This window comes from Hemitrygon akajei, chromosome 10, assembly GCF_048418815.1.
Source record: "Hemitrygon akajei chromosome 10, sHemAka1.3, whole genome shotgun sequence".
Classification (NCBI taxonomy): domain Eukaryota; kingdom Metazoa; phylum Chordata; class Chondrichthyes; order Myliobatiformes; family Dasyatidae; genus Hemitrygon; species Hemitrygon akajei.
In genome coordinates, this window is record NC_133133.1 from 165,673,309 (window position 1) to 165,687,101 (window position 13,793).

The window sequence follows — 13,793 nt, forward strand, 5'->3', positions numbered from 1 at the left end:
CATGAGTCAAATTTGACGCAAAATAATAAAGTCTCATCTTTTTCAGGACATTTGGTAAGCCCTGCTGAGGAAAAGTTAAAAACTAGGCCAGCCAGCTTGAAAACTAGACCATGTCTTGGACTGTTTAAGACAAAGTGTTGTTCAAAGGTTTTTGTTGCTTTGACAATTAATGATTCAGGAACTTCTGCTACTTTTATTTTAAAGCAATAGCCAATTTTTAATTAAGGTAACTCTTATAGTTAACTGTATTGTATTTTCATCTGCTGACTAAAATATAGAGCCGCATAATTGGGACTTTAACATGTACAAACAAGCTGGATGAACTCAGCAGGTTGGGCAGCATCCGTTGAAATGAGCAGTCAACGTTTCGGGCCGAGACCCTTCGAATTGGGACTTTAGATTGTGCCCTAATAAAATGCTGCCTTTTCTGCCATTCAGGATGCGGGAGCAGTGCACAAAAGAGCATGCGTGAGAATTATAACAGACAGACAGACGTACTTTATTGATCCCGAGGGAAATTGGGTTTCGTTACAGCCACACCAACCAAGAATAGTGAAGAAATATAGCAATATAAACCCCTAAATAATTAAATAATAATAAGTTTATCATGCCCAGTGGAAATAAGTCCAGGACATCCGATTGTATAAGAAAGAATATATTATTATAGCCTCTCACCTTCTTATTCCCCTTCCACTTTGGATACTGTAAAGATTGGGTAGTAAAAGTAAGCAAAAATTATAAGAGATTTAGGGCCACTCATGGGAGTTGCAAGTATCACGAAGTCCAAAAACTGACCAGAACAGACTCTAAATTTCTTAATAGGTCTCTTTCACCAAAGACAATGTTGCAAATGATTTATTTTCTGTTTTTGTTAGACAATTTTTCAGGTCTAATTTTCTTATGAAGTACATTAATAAAAATTTATTTGCTTACTTTGGCTTGGGTTACTTCTGCACACTAGCTCCCCTCTGTGATGTTGTACTGTGTGTCATGGCTGGACTGCTGTTTCACTGCCTGAAGTGAACATTTGATTCAAATTCTAACGGTAGCTTACACTCGTGGCACAAAGCAAGAGTGGCAAACTATCGATGAATCTTCACAATGTTAGATTATAGGTTAAAACAAGTCAAAATGAGTTCTGTGTCTCGAGCGAGGTTTAATCGATGCGCTTTGTGGGTTGGACTCTGTAGTTCATGTTATGATGTGCTCCTGGTTTCCGGTTTCTCCTGTTTTGTTGCTGTTTTGTGCAATTTTGATTGGGACAGAATGGCTCTGCAGCCTGAAGTTGATGTACAGCACAGTGCTAGATTGAATTGAACTGAGCTAAACTGAATGTAGCTGGATGCTTTCGATTACTTTTTGGGTCGATGTTTTAGATTCTGCGTTTTTCTCTTTTTTTTTATGTTTGCGTGATTTGTTGCATTTTTCACACATTGGGGATTTGATGTTTTTGTTTGAAGGGGTTCCATGGTTTTCTTTGTTTTGTGGTTGTCTGTGGGAAGATGAATCTCAGGGTTCTATACTGCATGTTCACCTTGAATCTTTGAAAATCACTGTCCTGGATATTGCCCGAACCAAACCTTTATCTGTTTTGCAGACAGCCTGCAACGAGGCTAAGTGGCTGTCACTTGATTGATCTAGTCTGCAGCGATGGTATTTTGGAAGAGAAAATAACTGTTACAGTTAATACACTGAAACATCATTCAAATTACTCAGGCATATGACTTAATTAAAACCACTCCTAAAGCTCACTGATGCTGCAAATTCCTGCACGATTGATGTGAGTACGTTTGTAATTTTAGAATAGTTATATGCCTTTTCCATAAAATGCTTACATTTTCACCATTTCTGATGATGACACAGGAATTCATTGTACTATGCTACACAAACATTCAATGTTGTGGCTTCAAGTTTCCTACTGGTGAATTAATCTAAAAGGTCGATTTTTAATATATTCCCGATATGTTGGATTGACATTTGAGTACTGGAGAAGAAATGCCTCACATGGAGCAGGAAGTTTTAAAAGTCCATTTCCTCCCCTGGTGTAGATCCAGAAATAAAAATTGAAACAGGAACACTAGTGGGAAACAACAATCCTCGGGGATAAGGATATATATATTTTTTTATATAAATGTATTAGCTTTGGCCTGGATTCTGCAGCTGTAAAGACAGGGAAACTACTTACCTTTCACCATCTTACTCTGTGGAAACAACAGCAATTTTTTTATTTCCATGCATTCATAGCTCAACATGAAAATCATGAAGTTGCAGTCGATGGTTCACCTCAACAGTCTATCTTCTCTGCAGTATTTTCTAGCTGGATGAAAAGAATTTTTTTTACTATTGACATACAGCACAGAATAGGCCTTTTGAGCCCTTTGAGCCATGCCACCCAGCAATCCCCCAATTTAATCCCAGCCTAATCACGAGACAGCTTACAATAACCAATTACCTTACCAACTGGTATGTCTTCAGACTGTGAGAAGAAACCGGAGCACCTGAAGGAAACCCACGTGGTCATGGGGAGAACATACAAACTCCTTATAGGCAGTGGTGGAAATTGAATCCCGGTCGCCTATTCTGTAAAGCATTGTGCTACCTACTATGTGTCACCCATTTATTTGAGCTGACACAAATTTAAGCTATGTGAATTCCTACTATAAAATGCTCTGATGATATAATGATTTTGTAATGAGGTAGATATGAGCTTTTCATGGTATAATTTCTACTAATCAACAAACTATCTTATCCAAAAATAAACTAATTTTATTTATGAATATTGTGGTCCCTTAATGTGAATATTTTAACATATGTTTTTTGTTGAATTTTTAAGGAATTTGTGTTGAATACTTCAACTGCAATCATAATGTTCAATCTCTCATCTTTATTTGGGACCCTTCATAGCGTTAATTAAAAATTGTGCAGTCTGTTTCCTAGAATGCTGTCTGGGACATTTTTTTTTTCATGGGCTAGGCTGCTTAGCTATTTTGATGACAACATAGATGCTGGGCACCAAAAATCATTTTGAACAGATGCCTGACATTGAAAACATCGTTATTAATCAGTTGCTGTCTGGTATCAGGGAGTGGGGAGACTGCAGAGGATCGAAATTAGCTGCAGTAAGTGTAAACTTAGTCAACTCTGTCATAGGTGCTAGCGTTCATAGTATCCAGGACGTCTTCAAGGAGCAATGCCTCTAAAAGGCGGCGTCCGTTATTAAGGACCCCAATCACCCAGGACATACCTTGTTCTGATTGCTACCATCAGGAAGGACATATAGAAGCCTGAAGACACACACTCAATGTTTCAGGAACAACTTCTTCCTCTCTGTCATCTCATTTATGAATGGACATTGAATTCATGAACTCTAACTCATTTTTTATTTGTATTTTTTGCACTGCTTATTTAACATGTATACAGGTATGTATACATGTATGTATACATACACACACATACACATTTACTGTAATTCACATTTTTTCTATTATTATGTATTGCATTGTACTGCTTCTGCAAAGACAACAAATTTCCTGTCATATACTGGTGATATTAAACCTGATTCTGATTCTGTTCCTGACATATTTGCTGTTTCTATATACTTTTCTTCCTGGAACCCTTCATGTCTGTCAGTGTTTTCTACTCAATGTCTTCTGTTTCTGTATTCCAGGGGACTGTCCTTATAAGACACCTGCAAAAATATAGGGTGATTCGTCAACTTCTCCTTCTCAACTCGTGAGAAGATGAATTACTGCTTGATGTGTGATCTCTCCTGAGAGAGCTTGCCTGACATATGAGTCAACCAGTAGGCTAACCTCCTGCATGCTGCACTACCGTGACATTTCTGAGGTCATTTTTTTTTTAATAGACCTAGCAGATGATTTTGATGCATCACTGTTACATTGTCTCTAGGTAGAATGTTGAATACGTCTTAATAAAGGAAAGAAGGAACTGGTGGGACCTCAAGACATCTCAAATTGTTTTACAGCTGATAGTATATTATTGTAGTAATATAGGAAATACACCAGCCTATCTGTACACAGTTAAATTCCACAAATACCAACATAGTACTAAGTCATAATTGCCTTGAAACTCAATACCAGTTGGTGGTGCTAAACACATTATGTAATAATCAGCAACACACACAAAATGCTGGAGGAACTCAGCAGGTCAGGCAGCATCTATGGAAAGTACAGTTGACGTTTGACTGTACTCTTTTCCATAGATGCTGTCTGGCCTACTGGGTTCCTCCAGCATTTTGTGTGTGTTGCTTGGATTTCCAGCATTTGCAGATTTTCTCTTGTATATAATAATTAGCAATAGCATATGAGCCTCTGCCTTCAAAATTAAATTCCATGTAAGGTACAAGTACTTCTGCCATGGTATCACCTTATTTTACTTCTTGGACAGTTTCTTGGGACCAGGCAGTAGAAGATTATTCTGCTTGAATTTTTTTTTAATGTAGACTAACTGTTGCACACAGTACCAACAAGGGATAACATTTTAGGCAATATTCTAATCATTTTTAATGATTTTGCAACAGAAGTGCAAAGATACTCTTCAAGGACATCTTCAAGAGCCACCCAGGACATGCTTTCTTCTCAATATTACCATCAGGAAGGAGGTACAGGAGCCTGAAGGCACACGCTCAGTGATTCGGGAACAGCTTCTTCCCCTTAGATTTGCCATTAGATTTCTAAATAGACATAGAACCATGAATGCTGCATCAATACTGACAACAACTGTCCCCTGCACCAAGAGACTTCTGCAAAAGCTTCGTCAAAACATCACATGGGCGAGGATGAAGATCAAGCCCAGCAAGTGCAGAAGCATCTCTATTGTCAAAGGTCAACTCATGGATCAAAGATTTCATATTGATGGAACACCTGTCCCAACTGTGTCAGAAATGCCAGTGAAGAGCTTGGGTCAATCGTATGATGCTAAGCTCAAGGGCACCGAGCAGTTTAAACAACTCAAAAAGGATACCATCACGTACATAGCTCACATCAACAAGACCTTGCTGCCAGGAAAACTCAAGCTGTGGTGCTTCCAGTTCGGCATACTCCCAAGACTCATGTGGCCTTTAACAGTGTATGAAATCCCCTTCAACAAGGTGGAAAAGCTCGAAAGAGTGATCAGCACACATGTGAGACAGTGGCTTGGACTTCCACGATGCTTAAGTCCTGTTGGACTGTATGGGAACGGCAAATTGGAATTACGAATTACAAGTCTTGTGGAAGAATACAAATGCACCAAAGCAAGGTTGGTTATTACCCTCACTGAATTTGAAGATACTGTTATTCGAACAGCGGCCCCCTGTGTGGCAACGGGGAGGAAGTGGACCCCATCTGAAGCCGTTCAGATTGCTAGGTCTGCTCTTCACTTCAGGGATGTGGTTGGTCAAGTCCAACATGGGAGAGCCAGTCTCAGGCTCATCCCAAAGGCTCCTCAATGGCACAAGGCAACATCAGTGCAGAAGAGACGGCTCATGGTGGAGGAGGTGAGGAGACAGGAGGAGGCAGAGCGACACGCCAGAGCCGTCTCAATGGCCAAGCAGGGCCAATGGACTAATTGGGAGAGCCTGGAAAAGGGGAAATTCAGTTGGCGTGACATCTGGGAGATGGAGGGATCTCAGCTAAGTTTTGTCAGCAGAGCCACTTATGACCTCCTAACAACACCTCAGAACCTGAACCAGAGGTGAGGAGAAGACCCCACTTGCTCTCTTTGTCAGGCACCTTGATCACTAAGGCACATTTTAACAGGATGCTCCATGAGCCTCAGCCAGGGGCGGTATACTTGGTGGCATAACCAAGTTCTCAGACAGCTGGCATCAATCTTGGAACAGAGGCAAACCACCGTAAATGCTCTCCCACAAACATCGGCGGGAAATATCCACATTACACGATTTGTACCAGCAGGCCAACCTCCAGAGCACCAAGTAACATCAAAGGATATAAGCATTCTGCAGGTAGCTCGGGATTGGAAAATGGACATGGACTTGGAGAAAAAGCTTGTGTTTCCCCAGACATAGCGGCTACAACACTCTGGCCAGACGTAGTCCTGTGGTCCACAACAGCCAAGCTGGCATATGTTGTGGAATTGACAGTACCATGGGAAGATGGCGTTGAAGAAACTTATGAGAGCAAAAAGACCAAGTACTCTGAACTGGCAACTGAAGCTGCTCAAAATGGCTGGAAGTCCAAGATTTTCCCTGTAGAAGTGGGATGCAGGGGATTTGTTGCTACATCTACGACCAGTCTATTGAAGAAGATGGGGGTGAGGGGTGTCTCCCTCCAACAAGCAATCAAGTCCTTGTCAAATGCAGCAGAGGAAAGCAGCAATTGGATTTGGATTAAAATGAAAGACAACAACTGGGCTGCAAGATGAAGACGGAGGGTATGGAACTGAGGGGGGTGTATCTGGGACGCCAGGTAGCACTGTTGAGCCCTCTGGAGACGTCGTGGGCTTATCAACGAAACGTCAAAGAAGGAGGGTGCCCACCTGATGACCCCGATGAAGTAGCTACCCCCCTCGTCACCACTCCAAGCCTACTGCCAACATCGAGAGTGCTGACTTTACCATTGGGATTGAAACATCAAGTCCTAGTATCTCTACTAATATTTAAAATTTCTGTTCTTGCACTACTTATTTTAACTTACTATTTAATATACATATATGTATATAATTACTGTAATTCAGTTGTTTTCTTATATTTATCATGTATTTCATTGTACTACTGCCGCAAAGTTAACAAATTTTACAACATATGCTGGTGATATTAAACCTGATCTGATTCTATTTTTACTATTTTATTTCACGGAGCATGCTTAATCGTTTTGGTAAGGGAAATGTGATTGTCTAATGCAAGATTTTACTAAATCTACTGTCATGGTGATGATAAATTGCATCAGTTACCTGTTTGTAGAAACAATAAAAAGAAACCTAGCTGGCACATTGATAACATCTCTGAGAAACTTCTCCAAACCATTTTTATACATGGATTATTCTGAAGTTCATTGGTGTTTCCTGTCGACAACTGGCCACTAGATGACACAAACAGCAGAGAGATAAGTGAGCAGTTGGAATTTGTATGGGTGCTCTAAGTTTAAAATTGTGATCTTTATTTGAAACTGCTAATTGATAGAGAAGCAGTCTGAAGAGATTTTCCACATTGCTTCCCTTTATTCAGCAAGCTTGGAAGGATTGTGATTGCAGGTTGACAATTTATCATCATCGTTGTGACATGTCATATGACGTGGACGATCATGGTCCTTCCATGGCCATGATTGTTCTTGGCAAATTTTCTACAGGAATGGTTTGCCATTATCTTCTTCTGTACAGTGTCTTCTCAAGACAGTTGACCCCAGCCATTATCAACACCCTTCAGAGATTGTCTGCCTGGTGTCAGTAGTCGCATAACCAGGACTTGTGACATGCATCACCTGCTCCCATGGCTCATATGACCCTGATTGGTGGGGGGCGGGGGGGATAAGCAGGTGTTACACCTTGCCCAAGGGTAACCTGCAGGTTAGCAGAGGGAACGAATGCCTTGCACCTCCTTTGCTAGAGATTTATTTCCACCTAGCCACCCAAAGTTTACAATGATTTGCTGTTATAAAGGAGCTAGTATCAATATCTTTTATCTTTCCCTTGTCTAGCTTTCATCATAAATGTTGTCAGGCCAAAACTCACCAATGCAATACTATTGTGGCATTATTTCATGACAAGACCTGTATATTTTTGGGAGTATTTACATTAATCCCTAATATTTATAACCATCTTTATTGCAATTATTATTACAACCACATCATTTTGATTATTCTTATATAATTTACAAATATGTAAAAGATCATGTGCTGACAGAAGTTAAATATTGTTCCATAACTATGGATCCATTGATCATTTTCTGCACAGTACTATATCATAGAGTCACCATTTTCACATTATCCCTATTACCTCCAAAGAATTCTTTGTTATAATTAAAGCACAGAGAAAACAACATGATTCTAGTCTTGTGGATTCAGCTGCATAAATACTTTCCTATCCTCTCATATTACTTCCCATAGTTTGAATTTGGCTTTTGTTCGAACCTAATCCCAGCTAGCAACTGGATTTAATGATATACTTGCATAAGTCTTGGACTACTACCTCACTTGCAGCTGTGTATGATCCTTGGTCAGTTCTGGTTTGTATTCAACTTTGTTTGATTTCTCTGGCAACTGTTTGGCCAATTCCTTCTCCCTGTAGGTGTCTTTCTGCAAGTTTTTTGGCCTCTATCATTTTTCTTTTCCTGTGAGAAGCCTTCAGAATATGCAGTAATTTGTCTTTGGTATCTGTTCTTTGAACGTTTTAATATATGTAAATGGTTGTTGTCTGCACAATGAGCATTATCATTTCAACGTGTTGAAGTGTGCATCTCTATTGAAATATATTTGTTACAAGAAAAAGTAAGACTTAATCTTCATCATATATTCAAGGGAACTTGTGTTTCACAGCAAAGTCATATAACGCAGTTTAGAATATAAAGTACAAACTAAAATTTATTATCAGAGTACATACATGTCACTACAAACAACCCTGAGATTCTTTCTTTGTGGGCATATTCAACAAATCTAGAGAATAGCAATTATAAACAGGATCAATGAAAGATCAAGTAGAGTACAGAAGACAACTAACTGTGCAAATACAAATATAAATAAATTGCAATAAATTACAAGTGTATGAATTAACGAGATAAAGAGTCCTTAAAGTGCGATCGTTGGTTGTGGAACATCTCAACAGATGAGTGTAGTTATCCTCTTTTGTTCAATAGCCTGATGGTTGAGGAGTAATAATTGTTTCTGAACCTGGTGGTGTGAGTCCTGAGGCACGTGGACCTTCTACCAGACAGCAACAGTGAGAAAAGAGCATGGCTTGGGTGGTGATGATGTATGCTGTTTTCCTACATGTAGATGTGCTCAATGGTTGGGAGAACTTTACCCAGGATGTACTGTGCCGAATCCATCACCTTCTGTAGGATTTTACACTCGAAGGCAGTGGTGTCCCCATACCAGGCTGTGACGCAGCCAGTCAATACACTTTCCACCACACATCTATAGAAGTTTGTCAAGGTTTTTGATGTCATGCGTAATCTCCGCAGACTCCTAAGGAAGTAAAGGCATTGTCATGTTTTCTTTGCAAATACATTGATGTGATGGGTCGAGGACAGGTCCTCTGAGATAGTAACACCTAGGATATATGCATAATAGAGTATACAGTTATAAGTGACTTCACATTTTTCTTTTGATGTAGAACTGCTGTTTTGTGGGAGCCATGGATTAAATATATAATCCCACTGGTCAAATGTATTTATTTCCAATTTTCTTCCAAAATTATGTTGTAAAATGAGTTGTTAGAATTTAAACCCAAGACGATGGGTTTATCTTTGATCACTAAAGCTCTGCAGATCTAGAGATGTGACTATCCATTGTAATCCCCGGTTGCAGAGGAACGGGGGGGGGACATTGTGTCCACAATGGCCAATGGAAGGAAGTATCATGAAAATAATTAACAAGCAGTGATCAATGCCATAGCACTTGTTTTACACTGGTAACCAATATCAGTTTAACCCTGAGTGATTGATCTATGTAGGCAATGCCGTTGTACAGATCCTGAGTTCACATAGATGTATGTAGTTTCCAACTGATTGCATGTTGATAAAAGATTTATCTTTCTTAGACCAGGAACAGCAGGGGAATTGCGATATTATTGTAAAATAAGATAATAGAGGGAAAGTTTAGGGATAAACTTTAGGTTTTCTTAACCTTTATGTTTACTTCCCCACATGTTTCATTCTTTTCTTTCCCAAGTCAAATCCAGAGCTGGAATATGTGAGTTTTAAAAGATAAATGCAATAGCAAGCTCCAAATTAAAAAAAGCACCAGTACATATTTCTTGATAATCCCTGAACAATTAATGTCAGTTTCCCTTTGAATGAAGGATTTTGTAGCTAATTTTGCCTTTCGTGCAGCACAGAAACAGAGCCTTTTGGCACACCTCATCTCTGCTGGCTGTGATGTGTATCTACACTAATCCCATTTGCCCACGTTAGGCCTTTAAACCTCTGTGCTTTTTCTATCAAAGTACCAAATACTTTTAAATATTGTTGTTTTATCTGCCTCCACTAAATCCTCTGGGAACTTGTTCCAGATATTCTTCACCCACTGTGTGAGAAACTTACCTCTCAGATCTTTAAATTTCTCCCTCCTCATCTTAAATATGTGCTCATTAGTTCTAGTAGTTCTAGACCTCCCTGCCCTCAAAAAGATCCTATCTATCTTCATCTACATCCTCTGTATAATTACCTTGCCAGAGTACCTTCCACAATTTAGTAGATGGTGCCAAAGTTTAAAGTACATTTATTATCAAAATATATAGACATTATACAAACTTGAGATTCATCTCCTTACAGCAGCCATAAAACATAGAAATCTAAAAGAACCCAGTAAAAAAAGACTGTTAAACACCGGATGTGCAGAAAAAAACAGATCGTGCAAGCAATAAAAGCAAGCAAATGGTGTTCAGAACCGAAGACCGTGAAAGAAAGTCCATCCACTGGCTTGAAACCACAGACCCTCAGTTCAGCACGGAGCTGAGTAAACTTCATGGAGCACCAAGCTGAACCAGCCTGTCCCTCATCCACTGAAGGAAGCCACAATCAAGGCTATTTTAGGAAAAATAAACCTGGTCCTCCACCGTGTTCTGAGGCTTGAATTAACACTTAATCCTGGGAAACAAAAGTGCTTAATGCTGAGGTTATGAGAAAGGCTTATGGAGCTTTCTCTTCCTCAGCTGTGGTATCTTTCATTCTGTGGAGAACAAAGGTAAAAATGTATAAATGCATATAAAACTACATCTGATATGAATGACGTTGCAACAATCTTAGTTGGGAAAAAGTAGCATGAAATATTCTAAGAACCTTTCTTTATTTGAAGTACAGCTGCATGTTTAAGTGCTTATTTTCTTGATTTACTATATATTCCAATGTATTAGCAATTACTGTAAATATAAAGATTAACTTTATTTGTTACATTGAAACATACATTCAAATGCAGTGAAGTCATCCAAAGTGGTATTATAACAACATATCTCTAAAATTTGGTGTGACCATCTCAGTCCATGGTCAGAAACTTGAGACAGTGCAGCAGTTCAAATACCTGGGGACAATTATCAGTGATGAAGGATCAAGACCAGAAGTCCTGGCAAGAACCACACAGACAATGACTGCACTATCCAAACTCAAGACAACATGGAGGGACAGCAACATCACCATGAAGTACAAGATCAGACTCCTGTGTGCATTGGTATTCTCCATCTTCCTGTACACATGCAAGACATGGAGCCTCACAGCAGAACTACAGAGGAAGATACAGGCATTGGAAATGAGATCTTGGGCATCTCATACTTGGACCACATCACAAACAAGCAGGTATGCAAGACCATCCAGCACCACATGAAGACCTTCTCACAACGGTGAAGAAAAGGAAGCTGAGATGGTGTGGTCACAGAGCAAGATCCAGTGGCCTTGCAAAGACCGTTCTACAAGGAACCGTGGAGGGGAAAAGAAGGAGAGGCAGACAGAGGAAAAGATGGACGGACAACATTAAAGAACAGACAGGGAAAACATTTGCGGTGACCCAGGCTCTGGCACACAACCGCGACAGATGGAACAGACTGGTACAAAGCTTGTCATGACAGCGTCCCGACCGCTCCACCAGGAGTTAAGGGCGCAAGGCAAGACAATCTCTAAAATACGAATGCAAAGGTATGTGCTTCTGAAAGAATAGTCACATTTTTCCTTCCTTCTGCAGAAGGCTGTCAAGGACCTTGGGGGTTTCCGATGAGCCAGTACTTGAGAAGCAGAGCTTGGCACTGTGGACGGAATGCTAGAATGTCTGCATGTTTGGTATGTTTGCACATCAACCTTTCAATCTGCTGTGCATGATGCATTTTAATTTCTGTAAATTATTGGATTATACTGTAAATATACTCCATTCCTGAAAAGATGTGTTCATTTTGCTTTGCAGCCATTTGAAAGAGTGACAATCGGCCATGGGGTAAGTGCATACATTTATATTCTAATTTCATAACTGTTTAAAATTTGACAATCATTTGATGGAAAATTGATTCCCTTAGCAAATGAATACTGATTATATTATAGAAATTCTTCATTCTGATAGTAAATTGACTGCTTTGAGATTCTTCTCTACCAAAACTTTAATACTCCAGGATCAATCTGTAGAATAATAACAACTCCATTAAAAATAAGGTAAAGGCTAACTTGATTTGTCGCATGTATATTGGGTGGCAGGGTGGAGATATGTCTCTACCAAAGGAGGGGTAAGGTGACCTGTAGGTCACTGTTGGGCAAGGTATAGTACCTGCTTAACCCTTCCCAATCGGGGTCATGTGAAGCCATGGGAGTAGGTGATGGATGGTTGTATGACAAGTGCATATCACAAGTCCTGGTTATGCAACCACTGACACTGAGCAGACAATTTCTGAAGAATATTGACAATGGCTGGGGTCACCTGTCTTGTAAAGACACTGCCCAGAAGAAGGGAATGGCAAACCACTTCTGCAGAAAAATTTGCCAAGAGCATTCATGATCATGAGACCCTGATCGCTTACATCACACGACACAGCACATGATGATGGTGATAATGAAACATTGAAACATGCAGGAAATGTTTTGCTTGCATTGAGGATGTCCTGCAGCAGTAACAAAGCTCTCCATTTCTATCCTCACCTTGACCTTGAATATGGACTTCAGAGTTTCTGTCCTTTCTGCTGACCTACATTCTTCAAATTCATTCCGGTTGAGGTCAGAGTCTGATCTCAACTCCAGTGAATTTGGAGAAAGTAAGTCTGCAAAAAGTATCCCATTTCTGTTAAGCTGCTGATTATTCATATCCCCTTACTGTGCCATACAGACTGCAGTTGTGAATGGTTCTTCCTTTCAGGTGATATCCCGGTTTCTGTCTGAACTCCTTTAGAATATTATTGTAGTAAAAACATCTCAGAAAAACTTTAACTTAAAGATCCTTGGGATGTCCCAGGTCAGGAAGAGCATGGGACAAGAATTTCTTTCAGTCAAATATCAATTATTTGATTATTTGCAAAGTTTGCAAAATTGTTTCCAGGATCTCTGTGCTTATGATGCTCCACCATAAAGAAGAAACTGGTGTTTAGTACTGTAAGCAATGCATGTATAGTCACCACTTCTGGGAACATCTGTCACTAATTTGTGACTTGCAGATATTGCTAGAAGAAGCAACACATCTACTGTGAGGTCTGCTTCAGTACTTAGTTACTAGGAATTTGGAACCCTTGTAGGTGGCTGCTCTTTAAGTTACGAACTTGTCTTGTAATGTAGCTCAGAAAGAATTCACTGAAACCTCAAAATGCCATCTCAATAGCAATTAATTGAAGTCCACAGATCAGAAAATGAATCTCAGGGTTGTATATGGTGGCGTATATGTACTTTAGTGGCGAGCATTCTAATCGGCTGCATCACCTATGGGGGAGGGGGTGTGGGCTACTGCATAGGATCAAAATAAGCTGCAGAGAGTTGTAAACTTAACCAACTCCTTGGGCACTAGCTTCTGTAGTATCCAGAAGATCTTCAAGAAGCAATGCCTCAAAGAGATGGCATCCATCATTAAGGACCCCCACCACCCAGGAAAGCCCTCTTCTCATTGCTTTCATCCTCGACCCTCAGTCCTGTTTCCCCCACTGTCTGGTGGGGAAACAGGGCT

General features: G+C 39.9%; 1 protein-coding gene across 3 annotated transcripts in view; it reads left to right on the forward strand.

Moving 5' to 3' along the window:
* mettl25 (methyltransferase like 25) overlaps positions 1 to 13,793 on the forward strand; it is a 90,983-nt gene that overhangs the window by 47,150 nt on the left and 30,040 nt on the right. For all 3 annotated transcript variants that reach the window (XR_012100638.1, XM_073059625.1, XM_073059626.1), the window contains exons 6-7: positions 11,847 to 11,941; positions 12,063 to 12,092. Coding sequence is in view for 2 of the 3 variants with exons in the window: in XM_073059625.1 (XP_072915726.1) it covers positions 11,847 to 11,941; positions 12,063 to 12,092 (125 nt within the window). In the remaining variant the exon portion in view is untranslated. The remainder of the gene's footprint in view (positions 1 to 11,846; positions 11,942 to 12,062; positions 12,093 to 13,793) is intronic.